Here is a 17,365-nt window from a genome sequence, read left to right as displayed (position 1 = left end):
GCTTTGCAGGACAACAGGCAGCAACTCAGCAATGTAATGGAATAGAAAAGGAGATGGGCAACATTGCTAAGGACTGAAACAGTTTGGATGGCAAAAAAGGTATTTCTAAACTGTATTAAATAAAAACATAAAGCGTGCAGACAGTGTTTCAGGTATATTCAAACGGAGAAAAACGCAAGTTGCAAAAGCAGTATGAAAATACAAAATGAAGTTGATGGTATTGAAGACGTCTGACATCAGCAGCATAAGCCTTCAGAGTAAAGAATGACGACTGCCATACTGTGTGTTTAGCTGTGTGATTATAGATGTTTGTGTGAATTCACCTCAAGCAGATCTCTGAACCTTGGAACAAAGACATGAACCGGAGAGAAAAGGCTGGTTTGGTCCAGGGGAGAGTCTTTCGAGAAAACCTGATGGGAACAAAGATGACAGAGAGATGAAGAAGAGGAGAGAAAAGAAGTGGAAGCAGAGGGAGACTGATGAAGAAATAATGAGAATGTTACAAGGACAGAGACATACACAACCAATGTAAACAGAGAGAAGGAGAAAGAGCAGAACAGAAAATCAAGCTGTCTTTCAAAGAGATGAGCACCTCAGCATTTTGGAGCCGGGTCTCCAGCTGTCACAGAAAGTGCACAGAAACAAAAAGCCGGCTGTCGCCGTGGCAATGCACCATCCATACAGACTGAGGGATAAAGGTCAGAAAATGATCTGTCATTGGCATAATTGCATCCGCTGAAGTTTGTATCGGTGGCCTGGCATTGCACAGATTGCTTTTCACACTTCATTCTTCCCCTGATGGAAAGGTAATCCTGAGGACACAAATGTGTATAGTTGCTGCTCACGGTGGAAATGCTGAAAGAGGGACAGATTGACATCAGGTAAAGCCAAGGTGACACCTGGTAAACTAAAATGTGGCCGCAGCAAGGTTATACACTTTCTAAAGACATCTAAGGAAAAAAGGGATGTTTCTTTACTGAACTTTCAGCTACTCATGCTGCTAAACGACATGATCACACTCTGTAATGACAATCCAGGTGCTGACCTTTTGCTCTGATATTTTTAGTTACCTTCACATCACTCCTTGTTTGTGAATAATTGAATCATGTTCTGTTCAACCTGTGGGGACTCAGGTACATGGTTGAACTTTATTTCCCCCCCCCAGTAGTTTGTCTGCAGCTGGAAAAGGAAGGGGACATTTCTTCACCATACTGAACCTTTGTGTTATGGTTACACACACAGAGGAAGACTGCATTTCAAGGCCGACAGCAGGTAGGTATTTCTGCTGCATCATACCTGAACCAACACAACACATATACTGTACAGCATGTATTGCATTGCACAACTAGCAAGAATGACCAAGCAGTTTAAGTAAGATCAAGTGGCTCCAAAAGCATGACGTTTATTTAGTGTCCATTGGTTTGACATCATTTTATTTAATATACTGTAAGAACAATTATTTCATTTTCAGATAATTGGCATCAGCTGATGTCTGTGTTCAAAATTCACATTACTTATTTATTATATGTTTTACTCAGCCATCACCAGGGATGGCCACTACACACACATTGTAAATACTTTTGTTTACGTATGTAAGGTTACAAATGCTCAACCTTCTGTTCTCCAAAATAGATATTGCTACAGTATGTTCTGAAGTTTATTTTGCATTCATACTGTACGTTTTTTTCTTTTTAGAAAAGTGAAATGTTCTGATAATCTGACATTTATTTAGTGAATACATTTGTTTTATTATTTTTAATTAAATGTAAGTGCACTGCAGATCTGCTGAAGCAAACAGAAACTGAAGACACTAAGAGAGATAAATAAATGTTCAGAAAGATCAGCAAATTCACATCTCATTTGTTATTATAACTTTGTTGTATTTAAAAAAAAAACAATAACAATATACCAGCACTATACTGTATACTGTATCAGCCACCGTCCGTTCATATTACTGCTGAGGGATGGAAGTATCTACTCAGGTATCATATCAGAAGATTATAGTAATTAAACTTAATTAATTTATAAATCAAAAATGCACTCTGTTGACTTGAAGCAGATGCTACATTAAAAACACCAGCTTTTTGCACCACTCTGGAGTCCTATGATATAATTATATCATAGGACTTAAGGCTGACTTAATTCCTATGATATAATTATAATAATAATTTAATGAACAGCCAATTTGATTTGCTATATTACATTTGCTTAGCAGTGTTGCATGATTTAAGGTAGATCAACTAAAAACGAGTTCATCTACTGAAGAAAACACATGATAAACCTTGATGTTAGTAAAGTATATTCATACACACGCAGACTCACATGAGCGTGCTGCACATACATTTAGTGTGGAGGTATGAAGGATGGTGTTTTACATTGGTCTGAACTGTGGAGAATGGTATTACGAAAATGAGCAGGAAAAATGGAACAAGGAGAGGGCGCACATCTGTGATTACGTCTCTAACTGCAGATGAAAGGAAGTCGTTTGAAGTTGATGTGGTGCTATTTCTCCAATGACTCAGATTAAACACTGATGCCTGAGCCGAGCAGCACATTCATCACTTCAATGATACTTTTAGTGGCCGTTCCTCTGCTCAGGCGGAAATTAACAGCACTCTGGTGCCCGGTGTGTGTGCGTAAGAACTGCACACACACAGACACAGACACAGACACAGACACACACACACACACACACACACACACACACACACACACACACACACACACACACACACACACACACACACACACACACACACACACACACACACACACACACACACACACACACACACACACACACACACACACACACACAAAGGGTATGCAGGTGTTTTTGCTATGTTAAATCTATGTTTTTCAATGCTTCTACTATTTTCCAAACAGGGCACACAAAATAAGCTTTCACACCGTGTCCTCTCTTTATCTCATCAAACTCACCGGAGGAGTTTGAGACTTCTAAATTATGCCATTAAAACATTATGATGAATCATTCATTTACCGGGTTGATTATAATTTAAATGACGGATGAGACTTGTGAAAAATGTGATCCTTGTAATGGGGTTTAAGAAAAAGCCAGATTTCCTCCATAGGTGTCTAAATAATGACTTGTAGCGAGAAGGAGCCACAACTTGCATTGTAATGTCTAACCCTCTAAATAAATTAACCTTGTATGATTCCAAAAATCTGGAAATGATTGAAAAACAATTGTCAATTCTGTAAACTCGTATACTGGAAGCATCAATCCAAATGTTGTGTTGGTTATCTGTAAACGGACTCTGACAACAGTAAGCAGCTGCTAGTTTGCAGGTTCCTCAGGCATATACTGTAAGGGAATACATAAAAAAAGCGTACCCCAAATTTCACAATTTGTTCATTACTACCTCATATTTCCTTTTATCACGTTTATATGATCTTTAAATAAAAAATGTTTTTCTGCACCACATCTTCTCCAAATGACCCCCTGTGTCCGCAGTACAAACAATTATCTGCTGATTTGTGACTATGTTCATAGCAGTGTTGGGCTCAGAGTATGGCTGTTTGTTCTGGTTGGGTGCAGAAAGGAGTCTGGCCTCTAGGGGTCTCTATTGGGGTCTAAAGCCCCTCACTTTTATGAAGAATCAAATAAAATATTTTCGGTTTATACCCAATGATAGGTTGATGTGGGGATAGGGTTTCAGTTTGTGTGTACTATGTGTGTGTGCACTATAAATCCTGCCTTCAGAACACGCAGTACTTTGCTGAGAATCTAGCTATGCACAAGTCTGAATCAGTGTAATTTGATCAGTGTGGCTCTAACCTCATGGGATAAATACCCAATAAAAGAAATGTTGGCGTCTGGATAAGCGTAAATCCATCCAATTTGGGGCCTAATTAAGTGGGACTTACATAGCAGACTGGGACAGTCGGTTATAAGGGACAGAAAAATGACCGGAGGCATCAACGTCTCCGCTGTCTCAGGAGAGCACGAGATCCAATAAGGATGGAAATAAAAGAGGGGTCACCGTGGCTTACTTGAGCGTGGAAGCACATCATTATAATAAAGTGACACACGCACACGAGAATTCATGTGCAAGCTGCAGCATAAAGACAGACTTTAGCAGCTGAAGTAAGTCAAGTGTGCAAAAATAAGGATATGCTAAATTATTTTGGACCCATTCCAGTTTGGTGACCCTTGACACTTAGCAGAAGGTCACATAAGAGAATAAAAGACATAAATACCTTTACATTTAGAAAAAAAAACAATTTCTTATTTTTATACCACCCTGTAATATCCCATTGTAAGCTACTGCAGCTTTTAAACGGCCTTTAATATAATATTTCCCATAGGCATAAAAGCACAGTTTGTTGCCTCAGCTACAAACAGCCACGGTTGCAAACAAACATAAACGCCCAAGATAAGCGCTATCGCAGGATCATAAAAGTGTTGGTGGGGGGAAATGTGTCCGCTCCTATATGGATGAAGATATACTCGAGTCACGACAGGCCACAAAACAAATTAGTCTCTGTCAGAATCCCTTCAGATGTCTTCCTGTGCGTTTCCAGATTTCACAGGCAGGGTAAAAAATAAATAAAGGCCTCCTGCGATAGAGACAGAGAGCCGTATCAGGAGGTCATCTGGGCTTCAAAAGGGAAATATATTAAATGCATTCATCTCAGTCAGTGGGAGTGCCAGTGCTGTGGCTTCCATGTGCTGAGGGATAGAGAGATCTCCCTCCCTTATTCTGGCCCACCGCCTTCTGAGGCATTGTCTGGGAAAATATCCCCTGTAATAGAGCCAATGATTAAATAAAGACAGAGAGGTGTGTGTGTGTGTGTGTGTGTGTGTGTGTGTGTGTGTGTGTGTGTGTGTGTGTGTGTGTGTGTGTGTGTGTGTGTGTGTGTGTGTGTGTGTGTGTGTGTGTGTGTGTGTGTGTGTGTGTGTGTGTGTGTGTGTGTGTGTGCATGGCTGTATTTGTGTGAGTGTTTTGCATTGATGCAAATGCAAAGAAAAACTCAATAGCTGCAGTTTGGAAGCGAAGGAGAAGAGAGGACAGTGAGAGGGGGTGATGAAAGGAACAACAAAGAGGAGGAGAGAGAGAGAAAGAAACAATAAGGCCACCCTGAGGACAAAGAGGAGGGGGGGGGGGCAGACTGCGGCCAACCTCACATTCATCATTTGTCACCACGCCATGCTTATATAACCCTTACATTCACATACAAGATAGATGTAGTATCGCGCACACACACACACACACACACACACACACACACACACACACACACACACACACACACACACACACACACACACACACACACACACACACACACACACACACACACACACACACACACACACACACACACAATATCAACTGACACCCCTGAGGGTTATACAAACTAAATAAACTGTTCAGTGCGTGGCTTCAAGCCCATACTGTATAGCCTAATATAAACATATATGTTCCAACAGTAGAGGAGAGGTTTGACAAGAGCAAGGGGAGGTAACTGTGATTCATGGCTGTTTTCATGGTTAAGTCTCAACTTTGATCGATCTGCGAATGTGTTTTGCACTCCTGTGTCTCCTTGAGTCGTTAAATTGGCTGTTGAGTGAGAGGCGGAGGACGGGAGGGTGCGAGGAGGAAGGTGAAGGAGAGAAGGAGAGGTGGTGAAGGCGAATGAAACAAAAGGAAAGTAGAGACAGAAGTGAGGCAGAGTGAGAAGATGGGCACAACTTGTGAGAGCCAGAAGAGGGGCTCAGCATCTGGATTATTACCTTATTAGGAGAGGTGTTGTGTGATGAGACCTAAAGCTGTTGTCTCTGACAGACTGCATAACAGCAACCTGGCAGCAGGAATCAACATCATCATCCTCACGGTCAACATCTCTCCATCTTCCTGATGGTTAAAAAAGAAAAAGAAAATACATTCATTAGTGCCCATTTCCACAAAAGTCATTATATATTGTATCTATGATCGCACAGTAAGATTTCCTAACAGCTTTGTAGCCTAAAAACAGACACCATCTCCACATTTAAGAGTAGGGTTAAGACCTTTATTTTTTAATAAGGCCTGTTGCAGGGCTGGCTCAGGCTTGCACGAACATCCTCCTGGGACCTGTATATTTTATTTTATTTGTATATTACATTCACATTACCTCATTGGATAGTCAATGTTGTAATTTTTTTGTTTTTTGATATGTACAAACTTTAAAGCTCCCCTGAGACGAATGTGTTTTGTGATTTTGGGCTGTATATAAAACATTGTATTTCATTTAGTTAAATGAAAACATATTTAAGTGAGTTTAAATGTTTTAAATCAGCATTTATAGAAATATTCAAAAATATTGATTAAACTGCAATTACAGCCTATTCTCCAGTTTTAATGTGTCCAAAAATCACATTATTTCACTTAATACTGTGTGGGAGTGACCAATTTATCGTCACAAAAACATGTGAAAAAGAATGTGCTTTAAGAGCAGAAAAGGTGAGAAAGACACAAATGCTCCAGTCTGGCTGTCGTGATGCTGGTGACAATTTGCAAGTAGACTTTCAATTTATGACTTCATTCTGAAGCTTATTCCATTTGCCACAGAGGAGGCTGCATTCCCCGGCTGATAACTAATTCTGTGACAAATTCAGAGATGGTGGATCCTTGGGGGACTAATAAATGGGTTTCCAAGCTGTCAGTATTGTTGTGTTGACATTGCATCTCACAGCACTTCACCAATTTCCCCGGATCGTGCTTTTCACAGCAGCACATATGTACGGGTTGGGCTGTGTCAGAGCTGCCGAGGTGTGTTGTGATGTTAAAGTCCTTTTTTTGCTTATTCACTCTGCATCCATTTCATGCCCTCTTCTATGGGCCACCACTACTCCTCTCATCTATTCCACACAACCTTCCTCTTGCACCCATTCATCTCTTTATTTCATAGCTTATTTCCCTTCTCTTCTGGCAAATTGGTTTGAACTACTTGTCTCTTTTTATTTACTTTGCAAGCGTTTTCTGTATAGTACAAAGACAAGAGAGCTAGGAGTAGAAGCACATGGCATGCGACCTATTGCTCCGAAACAGTCGCACATTTGTAGCCTTGTTGACTTGTCCCTTCTTCTTCCTCATGTGTCGTCGCTCCCGCCTGTTTCCCTCCATGCCCTGCCACTGAACCCAGTGTGCGGACTGACTGTGATATTGGCTGTGTGGGTGACAGAATCACTGGTGTTATATCTGAAGGGAGAGGAACAGATCGGCGTCTCTTTGCTTAACACCCTCCCTCCTTCACCGGCTGCTGCTGATGAAGGAAGGACTGACTGGAGAAAGCAGCGATCATTTATTTTTTAAAGTATTGCTATCTTTCACCAAGAGTTCACGGACTCATGGAAATCCCATAAATAAAGAAAACTGATGCAAAGGGAAATCATTTTGGTTCTGAAGGTTTGGAAAGTTATGTATCTCTCCCGCACCACACGTCATTACAAGCTGCATCAGTCAGACACACTGAACTGAAGACAGTGATAGAAAAAGGATGATCCACTCCACATCCCTCTGCATCATGCAAGAACAAAGTTAAGATACAACTTCGGGTCATGTTTAGTCAGTGATGCAACTTGACTCAAAAACTCTGTAAAGACATAACTTAGACATCACTATGATCAGCAGTATTGCAAGTTGAACCACTGGAAAGAAAGTACATTAGCATAAGTATTAGAGTTTGTGAATTCACAAGTGGATTCAATTCAAACTGTGCAGGGTCTTTATCAAACACGGTGGTTTGTTAGAGAAAGCAATGCAGCAATGAATTCTTATTTAAATCTAATCCCAGGAGAGCAATTTGCACTTTAAGAGTGATCGGACGAGGAGCCTCAGATAGGAAGACCAAATCAAAACTTCCACTGGGCCATGACGTGGATCTTCTTGATCCCCCCGTCTCCTGCTGTGCTCATCCTGCCCCACCACGACCCCAGCCATCGATCAGGAACTAAGCGCCGTCTTTAATTGGTTGGACGAGGTCGATTGCCCGTGCAGACAGCGAGAGGCCCGAAGGGGTATTGGAGAGCCCAGAATGTGTGTGTGTGTCTGTGTGTGTGCCAGCCAGTGAAAACACTGGGAGCCCTTCACCCTCTCTCTCTTAGGGCAATCATAGCAATGAAGTGAAAAACTGTGGTTCAGAAAACCACTGACCCAATGATTAACAGACAACTAAAGGAAACAAATAACTTAAGGCACAGTTTAATCCTTGTCCCCTCCCACTGACTCAATTTAAAAATGTTAACTTGTTTTGTCGTTAATAAACCAAGGCTGCCCAACAAATAAAGTGTTGGTAACTCTGGGTGAAGCTTAGAGGAAACAAATAAAGAGACTGAATAAGCGTTACATCACAACAAGCATTATGCAATATCGTTCTTTAAACATAAAAATGTGAGAACCATTATAATGTCCAACCAATTTTGTCATATAACCCAAACCTTATCTGAATTGTGGAATTTGAGTGTAGTTTATGGTCTTCATTACTAGAATAGCCGGAGTATTAAATGCATGCAAAGACAGTGTGGGGGGGTGGGGGGGGGGTAACTGGCTGACAGGAAAAGCAGATGTTTGCAGTGATCTGCTGTCAGCGCAGCGCTCTGGGTATCACTTTGAAGTAAGCAGGCACTAACATCTTTTGTCATTTAACACAACTGCCCTACTATACTATCATTTAGTAAGAAGAATGAGTCATTATTATCAATAGCATCAGTAGCAGAGGTAGTGCGGTGATATCTGCTACGGTCACATTTTCCACAGAGGAGATGAATTGGGGAATGTAACAACAAGACAAGAGTAATCACAAATGCTTTTGTATTCCGTACTGGTGATGAGAACAGTCAGTGGTTATTGTAAGGCATATGTAAATGCAGATTAAAGACCCATTTATTAAGGAGTAATAGAACCGGTTGGTAAGCGTGTCCTAGCCCCTAACTCAAAGCTCTGCTGCCCTTAGCTGATGTGATAATAACTACTTGTATCTGCTGTAAATGTGGCTCCTAATCTAAACTCCCACTTAACAGTTTGTCTTGTATCTTCTACAGGGAGGCTTCAATAAGGGGAAAAGGACTTTGTCTGATATAGTAAATTAAATTAAAATGAGTTCTAGAGAAGGAGTTGAAGCTGCCTAATCCGACTCAGTAGCTCACTCCCTGTGGAAGCCTGTGTACTGAAACTGACCTCAGGGACGATGTGATTGATTCAAGACTTTTAGAGAGAACACTCACAAAAAGCTGAATCTCTTTTTAAAGAATAATGAAGGAAAGTATTAAAATGATAAATAACAGCATATGAAAGGTTCTATGTCTGGTATTAAGCCCCTCTGAACTGAGTTTAGACTTGACTGCATGTTGAACTAAACATAGTCAACTGAAATATTGTGCTGGTAGGGACTTATATTTAAAATTCAATTTGGACCCCTATTGGCTATTATCAAATTCTGGATTATATACAGGTAGTTTGCCCTGGTCTGCAAAAAATAGGGCCAAGGACATTCAGTACACACAAATCTTACAGTAGATTCAAACAGAAATCTCTCTCCTACCAAATCCCCAGGCGCTGTGTATGCACCATTGTAGGAGAACAGAACACACGTCCCATTGCAATAATTGATGGACTTACTGTCTAATTTGTTTATTTAATTTTCTTTTTTTAAATATAGTTAAAGAGTGTTCCTTCTTAAATAAGGCTATTTGGCACTGTATTCATGTCCGTCCAAAATGTTTTAATCATGTTTTGTGAGGTGAGTGACCATGAAGTGTAGCTTGTGCCATATTTGAAAACATTTCCTCTGAGGCATTCCTTAGAAATCCTTTAAATGTATACACACACAGGTCGTCCAATTGATTCACCACACCTCTGGAAAGTTCTTTTGTCCTTCTTCCAAATTCTTCTTCAATTATCTTTGTAATTTTACAGTTGTGTGAAAAAGACATAAAACGAAAGAAAGATACACAACACAGTGAAAATTAAGACGTGTTTGACCTAATATTAATGCAAAGCTCTACATGGATTTACATTGTTTGTAATTAACATTTCAAAGACTTGTATAGGACCGTCAGTGTGTGGAGTCAATACATGAGTGATACTGTTCTTACTTGAGGTAAATCTGCGAGGCATGCAGGTAAATGTCCTTCCAGGTGGAACAGAACTGGATACATGGTGAGATTTTGCTGGCTGGGTATCACACAGCCCTTTACGATCCTGTCCAGAGAGAGGCTTTGGAAGCACAGGCGGATGATCTCATTACTCATCTGCAACACAGCACAAAACAAACACTGTCTCACACACTTGTCACAAATAATGAGCTTCGGGGGACCAAGTTACAGACACTGAGATTTACATTTATTACACGCTCAAGTGCTGAGCTATAATAAAAAGTCACTGTTATACAAAACCCTGGATACGAAGGAGTCTTACAGTACAAAGTCATTAGCTGCAAAAACAGCACAAACAGCAAGCAAAACCGAGGTATTAGCTTCTTCATTACCCGCTCCAGAGCACACGTTCTGGTTTTACGAAGCTCAGCTGCAGAAAAGTATTACACTGGCTGGAGTGGACTGGCTCAGAGTGCATTCTGGGTCCACTGTGACACTCAACTTACTTCTCAAGGTTGGCTAAAATGACTAAAACATACACATACAACTACATGTGAAAGGCAAACCAAAATGAATACAACATTCATTTTCAGTTTGTGTTCAACTTTGTGTTTGATGGTTTTGTTAAATCTGATGTCACTGTCACAATTTGACTTGAATGTTAAAGTTAATTTTTATGTATGGTACCCACATGTAAATGACTATTTTCCTGTCAACACATTGCGGGTTCATTGCAAATGAATCATTATCTGCTTTTCAATAAAACACAAAAGGGTCTGCACCAGGTTAATGCTTTTGATCATTTGAAAACTGAGATTATAGTTACATCGAAAGCAAAGAAGAGAATATTCACAAACACATGTCAACCAAAAACTAAAATAAACATAAATGCTAAACAAACATATTTTCTTTTAGCCTTTACATGCGTAATAGGCACCAGCACGCCATTCAAATATATGACAGAAGCAATTAGATCAAATGAAACAATATTTATATTACAACTCCACATACTTACAGTACAGTAAACAATGAAATCAAAATAGTTGACAGAAATACAAAACAAAATAATAAAAAGATTAAATGTATAATGTAAAAAAAAAAGTGTCACTCTTCTTCACTGCCCCGTCATGTACCGTGTTTGAATCGTGTCATAGGTTCAATCCAGCCTTAAGTCTCGGTGAATTCTCTCACATTTAAGTGAAAATGGAAATTCCATAAATAAAAGTCATAAAAGAATGAAAGGGATCATTCTATGACAGCTTGGATCTGGTACCTCTTGACTCTCCCACCAAAGGTCACATATGGAACGGACTTCAATTGACAGACCTTAAACTTACTTTACACTAGAGGCCTTGCCGTGTAACACTTTGCGTGAACTGAATATTTGATCGCATTCATAAGCTTAAAGTCCCAGATTGAAGTAGTTAGCTGCATATATCCCCTGCAGGTTCAATCTAACCGCCAGATGTGAGCAGCGCAGGGCCGGGCACATCTGTATCGATTCAAAAGCTGACACTCGCACAGTCATGCTCACATGGGCTCACATGGGCACACACACACACACACACACACACACACACACACACACACACACACACACACACACACACACACACACACACACACACACACACACACACACACACACACACTAAGACGTGAATAACACACACAGACACACAATGAAGGTTTAAAGTGAGTGTAATTCAAGCAGGCGCAGATTTCATAAAAGCCCCTATTTGATGTGCTGGGTGCCATTCAGGCATGCTGTCTGCGGCACACACGCACACACGCACATGCACACACAGGTAGGAGGTTATAAGAGAGGAGGAAGTGAGGCGAGAGGAAGAAGAGGGTGTAATTATTGAGGATGATGTGTATAGAGGGCTATGTGGAATGACAGCTTCCCTTTCATTTCTCTGATCACTGGTTTAATTCTGACAGAGCTACATCGGGCCAAGGAGCTGCTCTGTCTGCCTGGGCACACACTTCCTCACTAACTGTGTGTGTGTGTGTGTGTGTGTGTGTGTGTGTGTGTGTGTGTGTGTGTGTGTGTGTGTGTGTGTGTGTGTGTGTGTGTGTGTGTGTGTGTGTGTGTGTGTGTGTGTGTGTGTGTGTGTGTGTGTGTGTGTGTGTGTGTGTGTGTGTGTGTGCTCACACCTCTGTGCGTGCATGTGACAGGATAACACAAAGCCTATGAAGGTGTTTCTGCATTTGCTTGTCTGAAAACATTAACGTTTTTCATTTTGTGTGTGTGTGTGTGTGTGTGTGTGTGTGTGTGTGTGTGTGTGTGTGTGTGTGTGTGTGTGTGTGTGTGTGTGTGTGTGTGTGTGTGTGTGTGTGTGTGTGTGTGTGTGTGTGTGAGCAGGATGCCACAGAGTGTGTGTGAGTGCTCACTGCCCAGGAAAATGTGTTGCACCGGCTGATTGCAGTGGCAAGCAAATGCTGCTTTTAATGAAGGAGGGGGAGAGTAGAGGGAAACACAGGAAATTAAATTGATATGTAAATGACGGGAATTCTCATTTGAGCTGAAGGTTGAGAGTGCTACAGCATTAACCAGCTTATGAGTTAATAATGATTTCCCCTCCTTTTCCTTCTCAGTTTGACTCGCTCCCTCTCTCTTTTAGAAAAAAAAGACGGTTAGGGGAGAGAGGCGGGTTAAGAAGACAACATATGTCCCTGGATCTTAACTCTCCAGAGATTTCCCTGAGCCCTTGTCTAATCAGTTTTCTCTGAATCTGGACCTTTCACAACGACGTGCGGTAGAACAGATCAGTCTTGACTTTAAAAGTATATCCACTGGTTGTTTTGTTCTAACAACACATCACTCACTTTTGGGGTTTTCCTCTGTAAAAACAACCAGATGGTGTTGAATATATCTCAGATGGACATGGAGGAGACGAAGGGTGGCGGACAGCTTGTAATAGCGGTGTAGCTCTGTGAAGCGGGTAGTAACAAAACAAAGACAACATCAGCTGCAGCTAGAGAGAGCACCAGAGGCAAATGACTGCAGAATGATCACTGCAGCTATTATCAACCACCAAGGTTATTATTTTCTCTCCCCTGTCTTTGGTATTAGCTGGAACGAAACAGCCTGGTCAAAAGTCCTTGCCCTGCAGCCTTCAGTGATTGGAAAATAATATTAAACCAGACATTGTGTTCCCCAGTGCAAAAAAGAGAAGAAAAAGGAAAAGAAAAGAAGAAACACAAATCTGCAACAAATGAAGAAAATGTTTGAGGCCCTGCAGGAGAAAGAGGGGGCAGTGGCAAGTCACACACACACACCCACACACACTATGAATACAATACAGACTCACAGTCGCAGATGTGTGCACACAACCGGACACACTAAGTGCATGCATTACACATAAAAAGAGGCAGACAACCACACAAGCTACCATGACACAAATGGACTCTGATTAGAAAGTATTAGCCAAAAAACATCAGACACAAATGGAAACCACATCAGTGATCTGGTTCTGCTCCAGAAACAAAGGAGAGGGCCTTACTGCCTGATGGAATCCTTTTGCTAGAGAAAATAAACAAGGCATTTTCCATCTCTATTATTTCATACAACTCGAGGGGGAAGGAAGCCTCCCAGCCATAAACAGAGATGGAAAACATAAAGTGAGCGATGCTGCAGGAGAGGCTGGGGCTGGCTGAGCATGCATAAAGCACAGAGAGGCACAGGTTTCCAACTTCCTCCATGGCCAATGACAACAGGCAGAGAAAGCAGGTTACATATACACAGTTACAATCCAAGATCTGTGCTTTTTTTAAACACACACTTCAGTATGCAAACATACATGCAGAGATCCGGGTCAGCAGAGAGGCTTGCAGACAGCTGGCCCACTCAGCACAGACAGGCTACCTTTATCCGGCAGCACGGAACCAAAAAGGCTGTAAAATGTATTACCTCCACCTCAGGTATTAGAAATAATAAATAAGTGAGTAAAACTACTCAGAGGGCACAGAAAAGCCTTTTGTGACACCACTGAGAAGCACTGGAAAAAGTGACAACATGAAGCCAGATGTGAGATACTCAAGGCTGACTGATTGACATGGGTTATAAAGCCATCACACCACTCAGCATATTTTCTACAAGTACAACATGGTTAATGTAATTCTACTCCACACACCAACTAACTCTCTTGGCAGCAACTGAACAAGTGCTCTGGATGGTCATTGGTGAGGTTTAAAAGGTACTTATGTAATGGTACAAAAGGTTAATCTTTCTGAAAGAGGCATCCACCTAACAGTGCTGTCAGATCATTGCAGACACATCCTTACTTAAAAAAGAATGATTCGTAGTGTTTGAGCCAGTACACCTCGTTGCATTATCAAAGGAATAAGTCAAAGAGACGGTAGAGAAGGAAATGATGTCGAAATAGTAATAAAAGACTATAAGAAAAAGAAAAGTCAGGAAACAGGGCAGCAATGGATTGCAACAATGAGAGTTCAAAACATAATTATTCAAGGTTAAACATTTTTCCAATTGCTCTGTGAAGCTGTCAAACGGAATAAAAAGAGCCGGAGTAGTGAAAACAGTCATCAGCCTTTTTTTCCGGTGCATTCACTCTCAGGGTGTTGTAACTGATGTGTGAACACCCATGAGGAGTGGGAGCGGGATTCAGTGATGATGACGCATTATCAGAACAATTCTAAAACCGAATTCAACTGGAGAGCTGACCACTTCTGAAAGGACACTGATGGGTCAAGGTTGTGGGTTAATGTTGCTCCACTGACTCATCTGTTACATGATTGCCTGTGTAAAGGACCATGGGCTACTGTACTGCAGCACATCTATGAATAACCTACAACAAATGTGTCCAGGATATTAAAAGTGGATTGAAAAAACGAGGCTGTGTCTGTAGTAGGTAGGTATAAGCATCTGTGTGAAAGTAGTTAAGACTGAGCATGAGAAAACGTAGCAATGACCCAAGTGGATATGCTTGTACTTACAGAAGAGACCAGTGATCCTCTCCCTGGCGTTGTGCTGTGGACGTCTTCACCCCAAACAAGGTAAGCAACAGTAAAGCATATCACGTATCCGTTATTATCCATCCTTCTGCTCTCTTTTCTGTTCACTCTTTTCAAGGGCAGTGGCAGGCTGTGTGAATATAGGAAAACGTCAAGCTTTGCTCCACATTTCACATACATGAGAAACAATAATAGAGTGTGCTTCTAACGCAGAGTCTGTTTTGGCTCCTGTGTGTGAACATCACAAGGTTATGATACCGGGGTTATAATTCAACATATTTAGATAATATAAGTATATGATGACATTTAGGGAAACTGTTAGAGTATTAACAGCTGACATATGGATAATCTGAGTAAAAAAAGTGTTCTGGTTGTTATGCTTTCAGAGTTGTGGGAACTGCATTTGCATTTCTCACAGTCCCTGTAACATCCAACGTCATAACACTACTTATTGTGCAATCTGTCTGGCCAAATGTTGCATGTAATACTCAATAAAAGAAATTGAATTGATACAGTATCACAAAACAGTAACACATTGCGGTACTGAACTTTATAGATATTTTCACACCCCTGCTAAATACATTCATTAAACTCAAACACGGGCTGCATTGTCCTTTACACAGCGAGGCAACTGTGTGTGTTATGAGCATTAGCCGGTATCATCAGTCATGGAGTGCCTATATTCTACTTCCAAGCAGGTGCTGTTGGGCAGGGTCTGCCCCGCGGTGTTAAATGGATTGTTTAGCTTGCTAAGCCAAGTCAGAGCTGTAAAGCGCAGTGGATAAAGCCTCAATATTCTCTGTTTGCCAATAATTCATCATACCGTGCCTCTACGGTGGCTTTATACCAGCCAATATTCTGTGGTGGCCTAAGTGATGTGCTGTGTCACTGCAAACTGCTGCAAGCCACACTTTGTGAACCAGCAGAGATGAAGTTAACTTACCTGAAACAATAATGACCATTGTTAAAGTGAATGGGGCTTTACTAAATAGGAAAAGGCTGCATAACCTTTCTATACCAAGAATGATGTAAGAAGCATTTTGTTGCAACCTACAAAATACACCAGTTTCTTGCAGTATTATTATTGTTCTGCCTTGTTACATTTAGGCTAAAAGTGTACAGTACAAATCTTATTTGATGTGACCAACAGATTGGCACAGCAACTCCTCGAGAAGTGTATCTTTTGCAGGAAGCCAGATATATATCAGTCTTCCACATCATTTTGTGGGCATTCCGTGGCGCCGTGGTCTGAAGTGATGGCAGAAAGGGAAGATAAAGAGGTGAAAGAAATCAAGTTTGGAACCAGGGAGCTGAGAAAGGGTTGAAAGATGGACACAAGAGAGAGATTGTTTAGAAATGGAAGGAGAGGTATGACTGAGGTACAAAGAGTCAAAGACAAACACAAATAAATGTGGCTGGATGTAGGTGAGAGGTGAAGAGCCCAGTGCCTCATTAAATAAAAACCTTAAAGAGTGAGAGTCAGGAGGCAGATGCTGCAGCTTCAATGGCGTTTTGAACAGAGAATCACAGATGAAACGATAAAGTCTGAGTGACCTTTCAGACAGCTTCCCCAGAGAGACAAAGGCATCCACACAAACATACATACAAACCCTCAGGCTTCCTCTCCATTCTCTGTACTGGCTTCTTGTCCTTGCTGGCCACCTCAGGGTTGCGCTGTAGGCCTTCTTCCACATTATCTGCTCAAAAAACGAAATGATAGAAGTCATTACACGTCACAGAGCCACACCGAGGCTTTCACTGGAATACTCCGGGGTGAGATAATGCAGATTATGCAGTAAACAAATGTTTGTTTTCTTCTCAAAATACAGAAAATGAGGTAAAGTCATATATATCGTCTCAGGAGAGCACTGCTCTAAAGGTTTGTATACCTAGTGCAAGAAAAAAGGAAGTGCATAAAAGTGGAAAGTATCAAGAGAGTAGCACTCTTTTAGGTATTTCTGTGTCTACAATCAGAAAGAGCTGTAAAAGTATTTCATGGAATGAAATATGCAACTCACTCTGATTTCAAATGGATTTATATCTGCAACCCTTAGCGGGAGGAATCTAAAGTGCTTAAAACTTCAACAGCAATGGACAAGAGAAAGCCAAGAAAAACCTGAAATGGTACATGGCTTACACAGTACCACTTAGGAATGTGCACAAGAATGACATCACATTCACATGAAGAAAACAGTCAGTCGTAAATGAAGAGCAGGTACACGAGTGAAAGCAAAGGGAACAGTATGTGCACGGTTTTAATGCCATAAAGAATAATGAGGGACTTGA

At 41.1% G+C, this 17,365-nt stretch overlaps 1 protein-coding gene across 5 annotated transcripts in view; it reads right to left on the bottom strand.

Annotated features, from left to right (window-relative positions):
* LOC307034391 (uncharacterized protein) overlaps positions 1-17,365 on the bottom strand; it is a 70,226-nt gene that overhangs the window by 43,974 nt on the left and 8,887 nt on the right. For 2 of the 5 annotated variants that reach the window (XM_079673231.1, XM_079673232.1), the window contains exons 4-8: positions 16,682-16,776; positions 15,062-15,209; positions 10,100-10,255; positions 5,759-5,879; positions 324-410 (exon numbers count right to left, since the gene is read on the bottom strand). In XM_079673231.1, the coding sequence (XP_079529357.1) occupies positions 324-410; positions 5,759-5,879; positions 10,100-10,121 (230 nt within the window). In that variant the 5' untranslated portion in view covers positions 10,122-10,255; positions 15,062-15,209; positions 16,682-16,776. The remainder of the gene's footprint in view (positions 1-323; positions 411-5,758; positions 5,880-10,099; positions 10,256-15,061; positions 15,210-16,681; positions 16,777-17,365) is intronic. The other 3 variants (XR_013806879.1, XR_013806880.1, XR_013806878.1) reach the window with 2 other exon arrangements.

The sequence above is a fragment of the Notothenia rossii genome, assembly GCF_949606895.1.
Source record: "Notothenia rossii genome assembly, chromosome: 3".
Lineage (NCBI taxonomy): Eukaryota > Metazoa > Chordata > Actinopteri > Perciformes > Nototheniidae > Notothenia > Notothenia rossii.
The sequence above is the reverse complement of the archived record's forward strand: the minus strand, read 5'-3'. Positions and strand labels throughout refer to the sequence as shown.